This window comes from Triticum aestivum, chromosome 6B, assembly GCF_018294505.1.
Source record: "Triticum aestivum cultivar Chinese Spring chromosome 6B, IWGSC CS RefSeq v2.1, whole genome shotgun sequence".
Taxonomy (NCBI): domain Eukaryota; kingdom Viridiplantae; phylum Streptophyta; class Magnoliopsida; order Poales; family Poaceae; genus Triticum; species Triticum aestivum.
This window is the reverse complement of record NC_057810.1, coordinates 696,689,885-696,710,271: the sequence shown is the minus strand read 5'-3', so window position 1 is coordinate 696,710,271 and position 20,387 is coordinate 696,689,885. Positions and strand designations below refer to the sequence as shown.

Sequence of the window (20,387 nt, the reverse complement as noted above, 5' to 3'; positions counted from 1 at the left end):
TTGTTCATGAGCTATTTGAACACAACAAGAACCGGTTTGCCAAGCAATGGATTATTGATCTTGATCACTGGAGGAGCAATTTGGAGTACTTTGGGGAGGCCTTTGCTCTTTTGAAGAGTTTGACTTGATCAAGCTCATGTCTGTCAACTTTGACTTTGACATTCAGCTTGTCCATCAGTTTTATGCCACTGTTCATTTTGGGGAGGATGACGCTCGCACTCTCTCATTCATGTGCCGCGATGAGTTCTTTCAGATTCCCTCGAGGGCCTTCTGCAATGCCATTGGATATGAGGATACCGGTTTCGAAGGGAATGGTGGGATTCGTCCTCACGACCATCCCCATTCTATGCCTAAGGAAAACCTTGCTCCTCTATACATTCGGGGACGAGGAATTTACTGGAGAATCCAAGGATCTTCAGAAGGTCTATGATATCATGCATCGTGTGTTTTGCAATGTGCTTCTGCCCAAGGTGGGAAATCAGGATGAGGCTTATGGGTACCTGGTTGACTTGCTTGTTGCTATGAAGACCAAGGTGGGGTCTAGTGCTACCTTTGATGTGTCCATTTGGATGTGGCACGAGATGTACAACATGGTCATCTACAGAAAGGTCCCCATTTATGCTCCATTCGTCATGTGCTTTCTGAATGCAGTTTGGGATGTTCGCCGCCCTGGAGAGCTTCTTACTTTCCCAAAAAACCTCACCGTCCATGAGGTCAAGCAAATCAAGAAGAAGAAGCATGCCGAGCCTCGCTTTCCTGCTGATCATCCCGAGGATGTCTATGCCACTTCAGATGATGAGGACTTTGAGATGGAACCAGGGGCCAACCCTTCATGGGTGGCAAAGCTCACTGCCAAAGTGAAGAAGACTTTCCGCCTTCAGACTGACATTCAGAAGAAGATGTATGAGGCTCATGTCAATGAGAAACTTGCCGGGCGACGTCAGATTGCTATAATGAAGCATCTCAACATGCCCGTCCAGAGTGGATCTGAGAAGAGCATCACCCCTGAAGACCGGTGGATCTCCGCACACAACACTTGGTCAAATGATGAGGCTCCTCACCGGCCTTCTACCTCTGTTACTGCTAATGATGATATCATGGAGGACGATGATGAGGAGTCTGAGGAGGAAGATCCAGAGGCGACCGAGGAGTCAGAGGAGGACTACTGAGCTCTGGGGTGCTAGCTTCGCTCTTCTCCTTTTTGGTGTCTTGATGCCAAAGGGGGAGAGAGTTCTATTAGGTCTCGGGATTTGCATGGGTTTTTTCTTGGGGTTGTGTTCGTTTGTTGTTCCTTCATGCCTTGTGTTGAACTTTAGTTTGTGGACCTTGTTACTTATCTCGCTTTGCATGGTGTGGGACTTGCGCTCCTCTATCTATCATTATTGTTGTTGCGCTCATTTCTTTCCTTCGCATGTCTAGTAGGATTGGTGGGTATATAAAATCTAGGGGGAGACTTACTTCTAGTGTGTGTCTTTGCATTCCAAAAGCAAATTCGAAAATAGGGAACACATCTAGGGGGAGTCCCATCTATATTTTCTAGACCTCTTATGCAAATTGTGTTGTTGTCATCATCCACCAAAGAGGCGGAGATTGTTAGGACATTTCCCTACTTTATGTTTTGGATGATGATGACAACTCCTTGTTGGTCTAATCTTGTGTTTAGTGCTTCAGGTTCTCGGTGTTTAGGCCTGCATCGAGTGGTTATTCTCTCTGGAAGGAAAAGATCAAAGAGGGTGTTTGTCTGAGTGTTTATCTGTTTGGTCGTGGGGAACCCGTACTATTAAGAGGGAATCCACATCGGAAGGAGTTGGGTGAATCGTTGCACGTACACATTTTCCTCACCCACCCTTACCTTTTGTTTCTTATTTGAGAGAGAGCTACCCTCCTTTTAACTGTTGCTGTGAATCCTCAGCGGTTGTACCGCTCGCTCGAGCGGTTGTACCGCTGGCCCTTGGCACCGGCCCAACCACCACCCCAGGGGTGATACCCCGGGGTTGAACATCCTAGTTCTTGATAAAGCGGTTGTACCGCTTCCCCCGGGCGGTGGTACCACCACCATACTTAAAACTGACTGTGGGTGTCACTGGCAGTTGTACCACCCAAGTACCGCTCAACAACCGGTAAGGTTTTTGTTTTTATGCAGTACTCGGGCGGTGGTGGCCCGGTTGTTCCGGTCGTGCTCTGCGCACCGGTACCACTGGTTCTCTTAGCGGTACTACTGCTTGGGACTTAGCCACCCAGGGTACCAGGTCCAGGCGGTTGCACCGGCACTCTACCGCTTGATCACCGCTAACAAGGGTGACTCCCTTTTGGTTCAAAGCGGTGGTTGAGTGGTGGCAGGGAGGTTGTACCGGTTGTTCTTCACAATCAGTATTACTGCTTGTCTGCCCGGTTGTACCGCCTGTTAGAGTTCTGCGGCATACCCGTGAGTCCCGGTTGTACCAGGACAAGGAGCGGTTGCACTGCTGCAGTGCTGTTTTCGCAGTAACAGTTGGATTTTAGGATTTGCTATATAAGGGATGTTCTTACACCTACCACATTTACCTCTTGCCTATCTCTCTCCACCATTAATGCCCTTCAAGCTTTCTTGCCCGATCTCTCTCTCTAGACACTCAAACTTGTTGATTTGCTAGGGATTGAAGGAGGAGACCTAGATCTGCACTTCCACCAAAGGATATTTGATTCCCCCATACTTTCTTATGTGGATCTTGTTACTCTTGGGTGTTTGAGCACCCTAGACGGTTGAGGTCACCTCAGAGCCACATTCCATTGTGGTAAAGCCTCATGGTTTCGTTGGGAGCCTCCAATTCGGTTGTGGAGAGAGCCCCAACCTTGTTTGTAAAGGTTCGGTTGCCACCTTCAAGGGCACCAATAGTGGAATCATGGCATCTCGCATTGTGTGAGGGCGTGAGGAGGATACGGTGGCCCTAGTGGCTTCTTGGGGAGCATTGTGCCTCCACATCGCTCCAACAGAGACGTACTTCCTCTCGAAGGGAAGGAACTTCGGTAACACATCCTCGTCTCCACCGACTCCACTCTTGGTTATCTCTCACCTTTAATTGTGCAAGCTTAGCATGTTGTATTCCTTGCTTGCTTCAGTGCTTGTTGTTGTTGCATCATATAGGTTTCTCACCTAGTTGCATATCTAGATAACCTACTTTGATGCAAAGTTTAATTTGGTAAAGAAAAGCTAAAAACTGTTAGTTGCCTATTCACCCCGCCCTCTAGTCAACTATATTGATCCTTTCATCTGGAATCAATTAAGTCTAAATACATGAATTTCACTGAGAAGACTCCAGACGTAGTTAAATTCCAGTGAATTGTATCATCCTGATCCGTTAGTTGAACATCCATCAACATACGGGCCAGGTGCAACCAGGCATACCAACGCTCCCCGACTAGGGATCTCCTAAATTGCACATTAATCAGTACCGAGTTTAATACTGTGGCAACATAATCTTCCTTATGTTGCGCAATATTATATAAATAAGGATACCGCAAAGCCAGAGGCATCTCCCCTAGCCATGTATCCTCCCAGAATCTAGTATTAGTACCACTGCCAACTACGAACTTCACCCATTTGAAAAAGGTTACCTTTGTCCTCATTAATCCTTTCCAAAAGGGTGAGTTTGTTGGCCTAGCAGTAACCTGGGCCAAAGTCTTAGTGTGAAGGTACTTATTCCGCAAGATTTGTACCCGCATACCCTCGGTCTCAAACGATAATATGTATAGCCATTTGCTAAGCAGACATCTATTCTTTACTTCTAAGTTTTCGATCCCTAACCCACCCTGGTCCTTTGGTCTACATATAATATCCCATCTAGCTAATCTGTATTTCTTCTTGGCCTCATCACTTTACCAAAAAAACCAGGATCGATAGAAGTCTAGTCTTTTCCGTACCCTTACTAGTACTTGAAAGAGCAATAGTAGAAACATCAGCGGGCTTGTTAAACCGAATTTATCAAAACGAGCCGACCTCCGTAAGACATTAGCTTGCCCTTCCAGCAACTTAGTCTCTTTTCAAATCTTTCTTCTATACATTTCCATTCCTTGTTCGTTAATCCGCCATGATGAATTGGGATCCCTAGATAATTAAATGGTAAGGATCTCATTTCACAACCGAACAATTGTCTGTAATCGTCTTGTTCCTCTTTTGCTCTCCCAAAACAGAACAATTCACTTTTGTTGAAATTTAATTTTAGTCTAGACAATCGTGTGCGTATATATAGTGAGTATATGATCTACTTGGACTACAAGACAAGACATGAACAAATCATAGTCTATCATATATGTGACGCCCGGGTAATCAAGCTACAGTAATCCCCGCTAATGATGCCATGCCACCTCGGTTACTATGGTTAAACTCGCGTTAGTTCGGAACCTAGTTCGAATTTCAAATTCAAAATCGAGCAAACAATAAAAGTTTTCAAATATTAAAATTTAAATGTTCGGAGTGAACCAAATAATACATAAGTAATTATGGTGGAGGAACCACACCTTTATAAAAGGAATAAATACTCTAAAATGTTTTGAATAGTAGCAAAACAATTAGTTGAATTCCTTTTACAATAAATAAAATATTAAACTATTTTATTTAGTTACCCAAATTAATGTGGCAGTAGTATGTATAAGCAATACCAATTTAGGAACCATTGGTGTAATTTTCAAAACTAAAATAAAAGAAAACTACACATAAAACAAAAAAAGAAAAGTAAAAAGAAAAGGCAAAGCAAAAAAAAAAGGGAGAAGGGCCAACCCCCCCCCCCCCACTGGGCCGACCGGCCCAACTGGCAACTTGGCCACGAGGCCGGCCCGCACCGTCGCCCAGCCTACATCCCCCCTCGGTCCATCCCGCAAACCCTAACCCCCCACTCTCCCCACGATTCCCCCCACTTCCCCCGATCCCATCTCCATCTCCCGATCTGGATCGGCCCCCTCCCCGACGTCATCGCCTCGCTGCCGCCCGATGCCACCATCTTCGTCTTCGACGCCCCGCCACCTCGTCTCCGTCGCCGGACCACGCCTCATCGCTGCCCCCCCCATCGCCTCGTCGCCTCGCCGACGCCGCCTGGGGCCCGACGCCATCGCCGCCCGGGACCCCGCCGCAGGAGCCCCCTCGCCGTAGTCACCACCTCGCGTCCTCGTCCTCCTCCCGGAGCTCCTCCGCCTCGACTCCGTCGACGTCGTCCCCAACCCTCCCCGAGCCCACTGCCTAGTCCCCACGATCGCCGGTGAGGCCCCCGGCCTCTTCTCTTCCTCTGTCCCCGTATGCACGCGCTCGCGACCACCGCCACTGTTGGCATCGCCGTTGGCCACCGCGAGCCCCCTGCCCCTCGCCCTATGCTGCTCCCCACGGCGCCCGCAGCACCCGTCGGCGCTCCTCCTCGCTGGTCGTGTCCACCCCAGCCCCGCGCGCCACTGTCCGCGCCGGCGCCACCCCCCCTCGCCTCCGCCCGCCGTGGCCCCGGCTGGCCGCGCCGGCGTGCCCCATCGTCGGTGCCCCGGCGGCCTCGTCCCACCCTGCGGGCGAGTGCCCGCTCGGGTGCGCCCGCGCCCAACGCCCGCGCCGTTCGGGCGAGCGCCGCACCCATGCCCGCTAGCCCCTCTGGGCCACAGACACATGGGGCCCACGCCCCAGAACAAAAAAAAAGAGGGATTAAAAAAACAATAAAAAAATAATAATAAAAAATAATTAAAATGAATTAAAAATAAAATTATTAAATAAAAATAAAAAAATGATTAATAAAATTAATTATTAATTAATTAATTAACTAATGAATTAATTAAGTTAATTAATCCGGTTTAATTAATTTAATTAACTAGTTAAGTTTAATTAAACTGTAATTAGATTAACCTAAACCCTAATTAACCTAATTAGAGGATGACAGGTGGGTCCCCCTGGACCCACATGTCAGGGTTGACTCAGTCAACCCCTGTTGACTGCTGACGTCAGCATGACATCATGCTGACGTCATTAATACATTTTTTCGAATTAATTAAATAAATAATTAAATTTCAGAAATTAATAAAATCTTTAGAAAATCATATCTTTTAATCCGTAACTCGGATTAAAATGTTTTCAACATGAAAGTTGCTCAGAACGTCGAGACGATTCCGGATACGCAGTCCGTTCGTCCGCCACACCCCTCTAACCTATCGAACCCGCAACTTTCCCCCTCCGGCTCCTCTGCCCGAAAACACGAAACACCGGGAATACTTTCCCGGATGTTTTCCCCCCTTCACCGGTATCACCTACTACCGCGTTAGGGCACACCGAACACCGCGTATTGCCTTGTTATATTTTGTGATGCTTTGTTTGCTCTGTATTCATTATTTCTTCCCCCTCTTCTCTCCGGTAGACTACGAGACCGACGCTGCTGCTGCCCAGTTCGACTACGGAGTTGACGACCCCTCTCTCTTGCCAGAGCAACCAGGCAAGCCCCCCCCCTTGATCACCAGATATCGCCTATTCTACTCTATACTGCTTGCATTAGAGTAGTGTAGCATGTTACTGCTTTCCGTTGATCCTATTCTGATGCATAGCCTGACATTGTTGCTACACCTGTTGATACCTTACCTGCAATCCTAAATGCTTAGTATAGGATGCTAGTTTATCATCATTGGCCCTACATTCTTGTCAGTCTGCCTTGCTATACTATTGGGCCGTGATCACTCGGGAGGTGATCACGGGTATATACTTTACATACATACATACTATACAGATGGTGACTAAAGTCGGGTCATCTCATTGAGTACCCGCAAGTGATTCTGACGAGGGGGCTGAAAGGACAGGTGGCTCCATCCCGGTAGAGGTGGGCCTGGGTTCCCGACGGCCCTCGACTGTTACTTTGTGGCGGAGCGACAGGGCAGGTTGAGACCACCTAGGAGACAGGTGGGCCTGGCCCTGTTCGGCGTTCGCGGATACTTAACACGCTTAACGAGATCTTGGTATTTGATCTGAGTCGGCTACGAGCCTATACGCACTAACCATCTACGTGGGAGTAGTTATGGGTATCCCGACGTCGTGGTATCAGCCGAAGCACTTCAGACGTCAGCGACGGAGCGGCGCGCGCCGAATTGGACTGGAACGCCACTAGGCTAGGTCTGCTTTCGGCCGCCTACGCAACGTGCAGGTGTGCTATGGGCGATGGGCCCAGACCCCTGTGCGCTTAGGTTTAGACCGGCGTGCTGGCCTCTCTGTTGTGCCTAGGTGGGGCTGCGACGTGTTGATCTTCCGCGGCCGGGCATGACCCAGGAAAGTGTGTCCGGCCAAATGGGATCAAGCGTGTTGGGCTATGTGGTGCACCCCTGCAGGGAAGTTAATCTATTCGAATAGCCGTGATCTTCGGTAACAGGACGACTTGGAGTTGTACCTTGACCTTATGACAACTAGAACCGGATACTTAATAAAACACACCCTTCCAAGTTCCACAGACAACCCGGTGATCGCTTTTCCGCAGGGCGACGAGGAGAGGATCGCCGGGTAGGATTATGCTATGCGATGCTACTTGGAGATGCTACTTGGAGATGCTACTTGGAGGACTTCAATCTACTCTCTTCTACATGCTGCAAGACGGAGGCTGCCAGAAGCGTAGTCTTCGACAGGATTAGCTATCCCCCTCTTATTCTGGCATTCTGCAGTTCAGTCCACTGATATGGCCTCCTTACACATATACCCATGCATATGTAGTGTAGCTCCTTGCTTGCGAGTACTTTGGATGAGTACTCACGGTTGCTTTCTCCCCCTTTTTCCCCTTTCCTTTCTTTCTGGTTGTCGCAACCAGATGCTGGAGTCCAGGAGCCAGACGCCACCGTCGACGACGACCCTACTACACCGGAGGTGCCTACTACTACGTGCAGCCCGCTGACGACGACCGGGAGTAGTTTAGGAGGATCCCAGGCAGGAGGCCTGCGCCTCTTTCGATCTGTATCCCAGTTTGTGCTAGCCTTCTTAAGGCAAACTTGTTTAACTTATGTCTGTACTCAGATATTGTTGCTTCCGCTGACTCGTCTATGATCGAGCACTTGTATTCGAGCCCTCGAGGCCCCTGGCTTGTATTATGATGCTTGTATGACTTATTTTATTTGTAGAGTTGTGTTGTGATATCTTCCCGTGAGTCCCTGATCTTGATCGTACACATTTGCGTGCATGATTAGTGTACGATTGAATCGGGGGCGTCACAAGTTGGTATCAGAGCCGACTGCCTGTAGGAATCCCCCTTCCAACTCCTTGGCCGAAGTCGAGTCTAGACGTTGAAAAACTTTTACTAACATGGCTGTGTGGCCCATGGGCCCACGTCGCCATCGGGTGGTAGTAGGATCTTTTACTCCTCGACCTATACTCTGGGACTCTGACATCTCTTCTATTCGGGTTAAATGAATTTTACTAAATCTAACATTAGGATCTCGTTATCATTTTCACCCGGAGAGCCCCTTATTATGATGATCGTCTGCTGCACGTGAAGACCCTGAAGATACTTTCCGCTGTTAGGCCGAGAACTTGTGTTCATCGCGTTTGCAATTCCCCTTCCACCGTCAACCCTTATGGGTAACTACTTACAGTTGTTATTCTTATATCATCCCCAGTTGGTCTTGTTATTACAAGATACCCTAAAAAACTCGTCGTGGTTTCGATAATCCCTTGAGCTTACTGCCTTGCTGTTCTTGTCACTTGAATACCCCTACGGTTAATTCTCGCATTTATAGAATATCCGCTCATCCCCCAGTTGTTTATGTGTTACACAAAAGTCTTCGAAATACCACCCGATATTCCAAAAATCCTCAGCAACCTATTGCTCTGGAATTTCTTGTTTGCTTTCATTATGAATAATCCCATAAGCATAGAAATCTTATTGACATTCCTTGTCATTATCATTTTGAGTCTGTTGACTCAATATGTGGCGAATGCAAGTAATCATCAGTTGATCCTTTTAAATTATCTCTCCAGCTCAGACGTCTTTCAAACATGAGCTGGTTCTCGACCAAACTATCTGTCGTTGATTGTGCCTCTGGTATATTCAATTGATCCATCCTTGATCAGAACGTCTGCTTCTGATCCTTTGTTGTGGAAATCATAATTCCTTTTTATTTAAGCTTTGAATTATTCAGATGATTCCATAACCTGTTGCATTTGCATTCCTTCCTCTTCTGGTTGAGTACCGATACTCATATCAGGTCCTTTGTGGACTATCAAGTCCTTTGTTGGATTGTTATCCGACAGTGTCCTTCACATTTGAACCCTTTGTGAGTTCTTCCCCTTATACATGATGCCCTTGTTAAGTTGTATCCTCTGCTTGGCCAACCATGCTCTGCTTTCGGGCTTGTGTTATTTACTCTGGAAACTTGTGGTATATGTTTCTAAGAAGCCCCTATGGGTTGAACATATGCCTTCTCTAAACCGTGTGAACCCGAAAGTTTTCACGAGTCATACTTATCTGGTATTGCACCAGGTAAAGCTTTCAACAACTAATGTCATCTTCGAAATACGAGAGGTGAATGGAAGATTATGCATTGAGGAAGTGGGAGTCGACCTTGAACTTTGTGTTCATGCCCATGGACACGATGTATATCCTATCATGGAAGCTTCTTGTAATAATAACTATTTCCTTGATAGCTAACATATGGTATCTGTGAATTGATCCCTTGCAACCGTGGTTCCGACCATGATTGTTCTTCTTTGATTCCATTTCTCGGACAAGTTAAAACATTTGTCTTCTATGGATCGGTACACCAGTCCAACCTTTACTTTGATCTTGTGTTGAGTATTACCCCCCTGGTATCTCGAGATTATCATGGTACTGCATAACTTCCTATGAGTTCTTCATCAAGTACTACATACTCACTGATTACAATTTTTCATGGACTCTGAGTTATTAAACACTCAAAGACACCGATAATTGAACCGAGTCCGCATTACGGTTCAACAACTCTTACTAATATTCTTTACTTACGAGTTTGTACCCGATCATGTCATTCCTAGCCTGATCGGTTATATCCTTACCATGCTAAATTTTAACTGTGCTACCTGGTCCTTAATCCCGGAGCACAACTTTTGACAATGAGCTAAGCTTACGTCGATCTTCCTCGTCATATCAGTTCGCCTTGAACAACAATCTTGATTTCAGGTTTGTGTCGTACCTATGGTTCCAATAACCTCTTGCTTCATCATTCTTTTGACTTGATGTGATCGCGGATCGATTACATCTTCGTGGAATCTCTCGGCAAATGTGTCATGATCACCATCTACATTCTGATGCTCTTCCAGGATATCAAGTGAATTAATGATGAGAAATACCATCCTTGCCCTCGATAAATTGATTATCGTCGACCACTTTATTGCCCTCCCACCAACACAAGCTTGTTCATGTTTGGTGTTATACCTTGAGTTCCTTGCTATCCAGCAATTGTTCCTCTTTACCTTGGAGTATTACCATCCTTTATGTCAAGAATGTTCTGAGATTTGTTCCACCTCTTGAGAATTCTTGACATAGAAATACTTCTCACCATCACCATTTTTCTTGGTCCCCGTGTTAATTCCAACAAGTGAACGGTGTTGTTTGGATTCTTTCCTTCTAGCACCCCTATTTCTTTGAAGTTAATGGTCGAAAGTTCATTCTTAGGCTATTGATTATTGAATCACCATTCTGACATTGGTCGTGCAACTCAACCCATATTTCGGGCGCACCTTTCAACCAATGTTTAATTGGGTATGTTCTCCTTGAGTATACCTCATTATATTATCTGATTTGACAAATGTTATTTCTTTGTTCACATAATTGTGGAAATCCATCTTTTGAAAATCTCAATGGATTGTCGCTGAGTCTATCAGCCACCTCCTCATCCTCAACTTGGTTTAATGATGAACTATTGCTTCAAGAACCCGCTCCCATAGTTCATTTCCCGAGAATCTTGCAATGTCATTTCGTCGATTTGCGTTGCACCTTTTCTTCTCAGGTATCCTAAGTCTGAGGTATCCTGACACCAATCGGATCTGAATCTCGGTCAGATATGATGGTTGGGACAACTTTCCAAGAGTTATGATGTTGATCCTTTGATGACCCGGTAACATGATGTCATGCCTAGCACCCCCCCCCCCGGCTGGAGGACCTATCATTATAGATACCTTTTCAGCAAGGTTACTCATTCGTCCATGAGGAAATTGTAAGACTTATTCTACAAGTTATTCCTGATGGATCCTTCGTGTTTCCAAAGTCTGATCTTCACCTGAAGACCATGTCAATGCTATCTCGAAGCATGTCAATGGTACTCCGATTTTCAACAGGAACATTTGAAGCACGATGCTAAATTTTATTTATCACTTATCCTAACACCGTTGTATGGGTAATATCATGAGATTCCTTCCCCCTTACCTAAATGGTTTTCTACTTTATATCCTGTCATGGATATCATGCTCTGCTTATCCTTGGGAAGGATATACCCCTGGAATATGTGTTTCAACACATTTTCCTTTCCATTGTTCTGTTTAACCTGGTAATCACCTTTCCTTTCCTTTGGTTTGCTTAACCCTTCTTGTGATCTATATTATATAAGCAGTAGTAATCTTCTGCTTATGTAAAACACGTTAGTGTACAACCGTGCCAGTAAGACCCTGTTCCTACTGTGGATGACATTTCGGTAGCCACCGACGGACGGGAACTTTGCCTATTGGCCCGCCTCGTTCAACGAGCAGGAAAATGGTTCTCTTCGTCCCTCGCCCTTGGTATCGATGTTGTTGCCGACATAACTGACAGGCTACCCTCTGACACGCCTTACTATCATGACCGTGCAAGATGTCGGCCCCCTTCCTACTTTCAACCACATGGTGGGCCCATAACCCACAGTACCACAGGATCGAAAACTGACTCTCCTGTACACCCCCTGTTCCCAAAGTTATTCCTCCCGCGTGGACTCGTATGTAATTCATGAGCCACCTTCCGATGAGATCATCAATTCTGGCATCGGAAACAATAATTATTCCGTTGCTTGAAACCCCTTTCACCTTCTGACTAGGCATTGAACGATCGCCTGGCTGCCTGAAACTTCTTGTTGGACCTTCCAACTTTACTCTCGATGTGTTCTATTTGTTCAACTCGAGAGGTACTCATATGCTCATTCATGGGTTAATCCCAGGTTATTACCCTTATAGCATTCTGTCGTTTCCGATCTACCCCGTGACCTATTCGTAAGTACGATGGAGTTTCCGAAGAAAGGATGCCGACTTCATCTTAATGACCTGAAGCAGAAAAATGAAGACATCAATGTATTGGATCGACCTCTTCGAGAAGAGCAACTATGACCGAGAAGAATCTTTAGAATTTCGTAACCAGATCCCTTCCCCTTGTAACCGCTCCTAAATCTCGGGACGAGATTTCTCGTAGTGGAGGAGAATTGTGACGCCCGGGTAATCAAGCTACAGTAATCCCCGCTAATGATGCCATGCCACCTCGGTTACTGTGGTTAAACTCGCGTTAGTTCGGAACCTAGTTCGAATTTCAAATTCAAAATCGAGCAAACAATAAAAGTTTTCAAATATTAAAATTTAAATGTTCGGAGTGAACCAAATAATACATAAGTAATTATGGTGGAGGAACCACACTTTTATAAAAGGAATAAATACTCTAAAATGTTTTGAATAGTAGCAAAACAATTAGTTGAATTCCTTTTACAATAAATAAAATATTAAACTATTTTATTTAGTTACCCAAATTAATGTGGCAGTAGTATGTATAAGCAATACCAATTTAGGAACCATTGGTGTAATTTTCAAAACTAAAATAAAAGAAAACTACACATAAAACAAAAAAAGAAAAGTAAAAAGAAAAGGCAAAGCAAAAAAAAAAGGGAGAAGGGCCAACCCCCCCCCCCCACTGGGCCGACCGGCCCAACTGGCAACTTGGCCACGAGGCCGGCCCGCACCGTCGCCCAGCCTACATCCCCCCTCGGTCCATCCCGCAAACCCTAACCCCCCACTCTCCCCACGATCCCCCCCACTTCCCCCGATCCCATCTCCATCTCCCGATCTGGATCGGCCCCCTCCCCGACGTCATCGCCTCGCTGCCGCCCGATGCCACCATCTTCGTCTTCGACGCCCCGCCACCTCGTCTCCGTCGCCGGACCACGCCTCATCGCTGCCCCGACCCCATCGCCTCGTCGCCTCGCCGACGCCGCCTGGGGCCCGACGCCATCGCCACCCGGGACCCCGCCGCAGGAGCCCCCTCGCCGGAGTCACCACCTCGCGTCCTCGTCCTCCTCCCGGAGCTCCTCCGCCTCGACTCCGTCGACGTCGTCCCCAACCCTCCCCGAGCCCACTGCCTAGTCCCCACGATCGCCGGTGAGGCCCCCGGCCTCTTCTCTTCCTCTGTCCCCGTATGCACGCGCTCGCGACCACCGCCACTGTTGGCATCGCCGTTGGCCACCGCGAGCCCCCTGCCCCTCGCCCTATGCTGCTCCCCACGGCGCCCGCAGCACCAGTCGGCGCTCCTCCTCGCTGGTCGTGTCCACCCCAGCCCCGCGCGCCACTGTCCGCGCCGGCGCCACCCCCCCTCGCCTCCGCCCGCCGTGGCCCCGGCTGGCCGCGCCGGCGTGCCCCATCGTCGGTGCCCCGGCGGCCTCGTCCCACCCTGCGGGCGAGTGCCCGCTCGGGTGCGCCCGCGCCCAACGCCCGCGCCGTTCGGGCGAGCGCCGCACCCATGCCCGCTAGCCCCTCTGGGCCACAGACACATGGGGCCCACGCCCCAGAACAAAAAAAAAGACGGATTAAAAAAAACAATAAAAAAAATAAAATAAAAATAATTAAAATGAATTAAAAATAAAATTATTGAATAAAAATAAAAAAATGATTAATAAAATTAATTATTAATTAATTAATTAACTAATGAATTAATTAAGTTAATTAATCCGGTTTAATTAATTTAATTAACTAGTTAAGTTTAATTAAACTGTAATTAGATTAACCTAAACCTTAATTAACCTAATTAGAGGATGACAGGTGGGTCCCCCTGGACCCACATGTCAGGGTTGACTCAGTCAACCCCTGTTGACTGCTGACGTCAGCATGACATCATGCTGACGTCATTAATACATTTTTTCGAATTAATTAAATAAATAATTAAATTTTAGAAATTAATAAATCTTTAGAAAATCATATCTTTTAACCCGTAACTCGGATTAAAATGTTTTCAACATGAAAGTTGCTCAGAACGTCAAGACGATTCCGGATACAGTCCAGTCGTCCGCCACACCCCTCTAACCTATCGAACCCGCAACTTTCCCCCTCCGGCTCCTCTGCCCGAAAACACGAAACACCGGGAATACTTTCCCGGATGTTTTCCCCCCTTCACCGGTATCACCTACTACCGCGTTAGGGCACACCGAACACCGCGTATTGCCTTGTTATATTTTGTGATGCTTTGTTTGCTCTGTATTCATTATTTCTTCCCCCTCTTCTCTCCGGTAGACTACGAGACCGACGCTGCTGCTGCCCAGTTCGACTACGGAGTTGACGACCCCTCTCTCTTGCCAGAGCAACCAGGCAAGCCCCCCCCTTGATCACCAGATATCGCCTATTCTACTCTATACTGCTTGCATTAGAGTAGTGTAGCATGTTACTGCTTTCCGTTGATCCTATTCTGATGCATAGCCTGACATTGTTGCTACACCTGTTGATACCTTACCTGCAATCCTAAATGCTTAGTATAGGATGCTAGTTTATCATCATTGGCCCTACATTCTTGTCAGTCTGCCTTGCTATACTATTGGGCCGTGATCACTCGGGAGGTGATCACGGGTATATACTTTACATACATACATACTATACAGATGGTGACTAAAGTCGGGTCAGCTCATTGAGTACCCGCAAGTGATTCTGACGAGGGGGCTGAAAGGACAGGTGGCTCCATCCCGGTAGAGGTGGGCCTGGGTTCCCGACGGCCCTCGACTGTTACTTTGTGGCGGAGCGACAGGGCAGGTTGAGACCACCTAGGAGACAGGTGGGCCTGGCCCTGTTCGGCGTTCGCGGATACTTAACACGCTTAACGAGATCTTGGTATTTGATCTGAGTCGACTACGAGCCTATACACACTAACCATCTACGCGGGAGTAGTTATGGGTATCCCGACGTCGTGGTATCAGCCGAAGCACTTCAGACGTCAGCGACGGAGCGGCGCGCGCCGAATTGGACTGGAACGCCACTAGGGCTAGGTCTGCTTTCGGCCGCGTACGCAACGTGCAGGTGTGCTATGGGCGATGGGCCCAGACCCCTGTGCGCTTAGGTTTAGACCGGCGTGCTGGCCTCTCTGTTGTGCCTAGGTGGGGCTGCGACGTGTTGATCTTCCGCGGCCGGGCATGACCCAGGAAAGTGTGTCCGGCCAAATGGGATCAAGCGTGTTGGGCTATGTGGTGCACCCCTGCAGGGAAGTTAATCTATTCGAATAGCCGTGATCTTCGGTAACAGGACGACTTGGAGTTGTACCTTGACCTTATGACAACTAGAACCGGATACTTAATAAAACACACCCTTCCAAGTTCCACAGACAACCCGGTGATCGCTTTTCCGCAGGGCGACGAGGAGAGGATCGCCGGGTAGGATTATGCTATGCGATGCTACTGGAGATGCTACTTGGAGATGCTATTTGGAGGACTTCAGTCTACTCTCTTCTACATGCTGCAAGACGGAGGCTGCCAGAAGCGTAGTCTTCGACAGGATTAGCTATCCCCCTTTTATTCTGGCATTCTGCAGTTCAGTCCATCGATATGACCCCTTTACACATATACCCATGCATATGTAGTGTAGCTCCTTGCTTGCGAGTACTTTGGATGAGTACTCACGGTTGCTTTCTCCCCCCTTTTCCCCTTTTCCTTTCTTTCTGGTTGTCGCAACCAGATGCTGGAGTCCAGGAGCCAGACGCCACCGTCGATGACGACCCCTACTACACCGGAGGTGCCTACTACTACGTGCAGCCCGCTGACGACGACCGGGAGTAGTTTAGGAGGATCCCAGGCAGGAGGCCTGCGCCTCTTTCGATCTGTATCCCAGTTTGTACTAGCCTTCTTAAGGCAAACTTGTTTAACTTATGTCTGTACTCAGATATTGTTGCTTCCGCTGACTCGTCTATGATCGAGCACTTGTATTCGAGCCCTCGAGGCCCCTGGCTTGTATTATGATGCTTGTATGACTTATTTTATTTGTAGAGTTGTGTTGTGATATCTTCCCGTGAGTCCCTGATCTTGATCGTACACATCTGCGTGCATGATTAGTGTACGATTGAATCGGGGGCGTCACAATATACTCCCTCCGTTCCAAAATATAGTGCGTGCTCGGTTTCCGTGCTTCAACTTTGACCATAAAGTATATGATCTACTTGGAGTACAAGACAAGACAGGAACAAATCATAGTCTATCATATACTCCCTCCGTTCCAAAATATAGTGCGTGCTCGGTTTCCGTGCTTCAACTTTGACCATAAATTTAACCAACAAGGCCGACTGCGGCGGGAGCAAAAATTATACCAATGAATTTGTATTCAAAAGAAGTTTTCAATTAAATTTTTGATCCCACCGCAGTCGATCTCGTTGGTTAAATTTATGGTCAAAGTTGAACCTCGAAAAGCGCGGGCGCGCTATATTTTGGAATGGAGGGAGTACGTCCAAATAAACATATACTCAACATTCACATGTTAGAAGGAATAAAGAGGAATTGGTGGAATTGATTGTTTATTGCTTGAGCCTCATGGACATATATAGAAATACATGTCCATCTTGAAATATAAGACAAGGTGAAATAAATGATACGATATCCTATGTTTCCTAAATAAAAATTATACGTACTCAACACTTTCTTTTGTACCTAAGATACGATTAGTGAGGCCTACGAAACGACCTTGCACTCTACCTAAGACCAGACCAAGTAAACTGGTAATCACTCTATTTGCGAGAGCTAAATATTCTTGTGGTACCCTTTCTTTACCCATCAAATCAATTATCTTTTTCTCTTTCTATCTTCTTTTTTCTTTTGTTGGTCATATACTTTTTATTACCTCTTCTCTTCTTCTTTTATTTTGTTTTTATTCTCTGTACATTTGTCTCATTGTGTGTAACTAATCGGTATTCTTTTGATGTACTCCCTCTGTAAACTAATATAAGAGCATTTAGATCACTAAAGCAGTAACCTAAACGCTCTTATATTAGTTTACGGAGGGAGTAGTAATTAGAAAATATCCACCTTATATAAATTTTTTTCAGGGCATGTACGATCTTTGTATTACCCATTTCTCTTCGTTTGGGCAATGAAAAGAAAAGATTAAACATGTAGGTTTGTCACGTGGAATATGGACCTTTGTTAATACTCAGTAGGTAACATGAACCTTTTTTTAAATGCATGACCATTTTAATTATTACTGAATTCCACTTTTTACCCCGTTGTGCATTTGTGACACTTATTATCCCATTTAGTGGAATAAAATCAGAAATGCACTATATATTAAATTCTAAACAAGGTTGTACCCAATTTTGGCATTCTGCATGTTCCGTTAGAACAGCCTGGCGTGTTAAGTCTATGTGGTGCGTCAAATTATGCAGATATCAGAGGGCGCCATTGACGATAGTGCCCAACCTTTTTCTTCACCATCTGGTCGATTCCTAGTCGTTGTCCTGATATTTGTGAGTCTCAATCATCACCTCACACCTTTCCAGACGACATGCATCAGAAAAACAGGGTCTAGACTTTTTAAAATTGTAATATAGACGATTTTTCATTAGATGAGGTAATTAGTGTCACAAAAGCATAACCAGAGGGCAAAAAATGGAATTCATTCTTTAATTAATACGGTAAAATTTTATGAAGAATGGGGAACATTTTACATTGATGGTGAAGCAAGTACAAAAGGGATGCGTAGAAGTTGATCAAGAGGCGTATCGTCGGTCAAGTAAGGAATAACTACTTTAAAGCCGGCTATCATTGGTCAGTTAAGCAATTGTCACTCACTTAAACCTCTTTTATACTCAGAAACGATAGCACACCACACTCATATATACCGCCACACCCGCGCACATGTCTAACATTTTCTTGGCAGACTTGGTTAACTTGTGCCAGGATGTCTATGCTAGAGGTGTTGTTTTCTCAAGCATATGACCTTGTAACCTGCCCCAGTAGCTAGGTGGGTGGTGCCGTGGTGGTGTGCCTTGCCTGCACAGCTACAAGATACTGATTCCTCCTTTCATGTGCTACACATTCACGGCTCCTCCAGCCTAACTAGCTAGCGCTTTGCTACATATACACCCCGAGCTGTGCCTGCATAGAACACAACACCACAGACACAGAGGCAGAGAAGAGCAGAGCAGCCAAGCAAAGTGAGAGACCAAGAGAGATGGCGTCCAAGGCATTCCCAGCTCTGGTCCTTGTGGCGCTCGTCTGCGGCCAGCTTGTGGTCGACGGCCATGCCCAGCCCTACACCGGCGGCGGCCGCATCAGGGGAGGAGGATCTGCCGACGGAGTGCAGCCACCGACTTACACCACCACCCATGGCCACTCCTCCACCATCGGTAATCTATCTATAGCTGTAACTAGTAATCTCTCATGATTTCTCCGTTTGCTTGCCATGACATGTAACCTGTCCTGGTTCTGACTCTTGTTTGTTTGCATGGTCTGGGAACATGGCAGGAGAATACAACGGTGCTGCAAGGCCTTCAGCCGTGGAAGAAGACAAGGCCTTCATGGTCAACAGCCTGCCGGCGCACGACCGCCCGCTTCCTGTCCCGCCTTCCGGCCACTAGTCCGTCCAGGTCCAGGCAGTGCAGCCGAGCCTGAGACCAACGGCCCAGTGGCCAGCCCTAATATTAAGAAATAAAATCTGTGTGAAGTTGTCATGTTTGCAGGGTGACTCTGTTTCTGTCATGCATCAGGGGTATAAAAGCAAAGCACAACGAATGATGTACTGCTGAGAAAGTTGGGACTTCACAGTGCTTTCAAGGGGACATATACAAGTTTATCCCGAAATTTCATTTACATCTTACCAAAAACAGAATATGAGTTAAACTAAACGGTGCACAAACGTTTTTCGATCTTGCATTGTCATACTGATAAATGTACATGGTCGAAATTACGGCGACCACACGAACGAAACTATGAGAACCATTTCTCCTTGGGAAGATCGCGAGTATATCCCAAAAGAAAGGCTGATATCAACATCCCATTTCCTCCCTTTGGCCAGATACTAAAACCATCGATCTCTAACTAAAAATGATAATAACTAGATGCAGAAATGCAACACTACGTTTCTAGTATTGGAGACAGAAATATGATCAATGTGACACCTTCGTGCTGACCCCTTTTAGCAAAAAATTCATTCTCGTTTTATGTAAAAACATGGTGAATCTTCACATTTTGTGTACATGCAGATAGATTCTGACGGAAAAATGTACAATATTAGTCACTTCTTATTACCAAGTGGTAATTTAACTACTACTGAAACCATTGACGTAACAAGAAGTTGTTTTCAACCTCTCAAATAAAAATTGTATTTCCAACATGTCTCAGGTGTTCGGGAAGATCCCACTATCCTTCTTAACATAATATTGGGTATGATAATTATTGAGAGGAAGAAAATAGCAGCTGTGTTATGATATTACATCATGCATGATGCAGTAGGCGAAATTGCAAAAAATGAAGGACCCATTTGGATCGAGGGGAGTTTCATATGAATTATGCAGAATTTCAATCCACTGGATTCTTTTTTTTTTGGTACAAAGGAAGTTTGAATTAAAGGCATGAGCACACTGCAAACTCATGTATTTTGGTTTTCTACATGATAAAAAAAGTCATGATATCCTAACCTTTTTTTTAAATAGAGGCAAATGCTTTGCCCCATCATATTAGTTAAGGAGTTTTACAGAAGAACCAAAGCCACACGCACCATTACAAACATGACTACTCTCGCGGTATCAAGGATCGTGCCCATAACCCAAAGAGAAGCCTCCTGCTTGATTTTTGTGAAGACCATAGTAGGCATGGAGGAGATACCACGAAAGACACAGGCGTTGCGCTCGTTCAAAATTTCCCACTTGTGAGCAAGAAGATGGAGAACATAGCCCTACACCTAAAGCCGTTTGGAGGCACACCGATGTCCACCACTCTTTGACCAAGGTGAAAGCGCTCCTATAGTTGAGGTTGAAGCCATCCAAGCCAAGGCAAGACTAAACCACCCTTCAAATGTGCATGGAGTACCGGCATTTGAAGAAAAGGTGCATGCACAATCCACCTTCAACTTTGCGTAGTTGAAAAACAGTGCAATTTGGCCAACCTCGATGTTGCAAACCTATCGGCCGTCTTAATTCTAACTTGAAGCACAAGCCATGAGGAGACGCCTAGTTTTTCCTCACCCCCGGATTCAGGGT

General features: G+C 46.3%; 1 protein-coding gene across 2 annotated transcripts; it reads left to right on the top strand.

The window, feature by feature from the left end:
* Nucleotides 1-18,311: 18,311 nt before the first annotated feature.
* LOC123134939 (uncharacterized) lies at nucleotides 18,312-18,933 on the top strand. Of its 2 annotated transcripts, none has more exons than XM_044554086.1 (2): nucleotides 18,312-18,536; nucleotides 18,655-18,927. In XM_044554086.1, the coding sequence occupies exons 1-2, from the start codon at nucleotides 18,362-18,364 to the stop codon at nucleotides 18,765-18,767; spliced, it is 288 nt and encodes a 95-aa protein (XP_044410021.1). In that variant the 5' UTR covers nucleotides 18,312-18,361; the 3' UTR covers nucleotides 18,768-18,927. The 2 variants fall into 2 exon arrangements, with proteins under 2 accessions (XP_044410021.1, XP_044410020.1); XM_044554085.1 differs by having other exon boundaries at nucleotides 18,338-18,553; nucleotides 18,655-18,933.
* The last annotated feature ends 1,454 nt before the right edge of the window (nucleotides 18,934-20,387 follow it).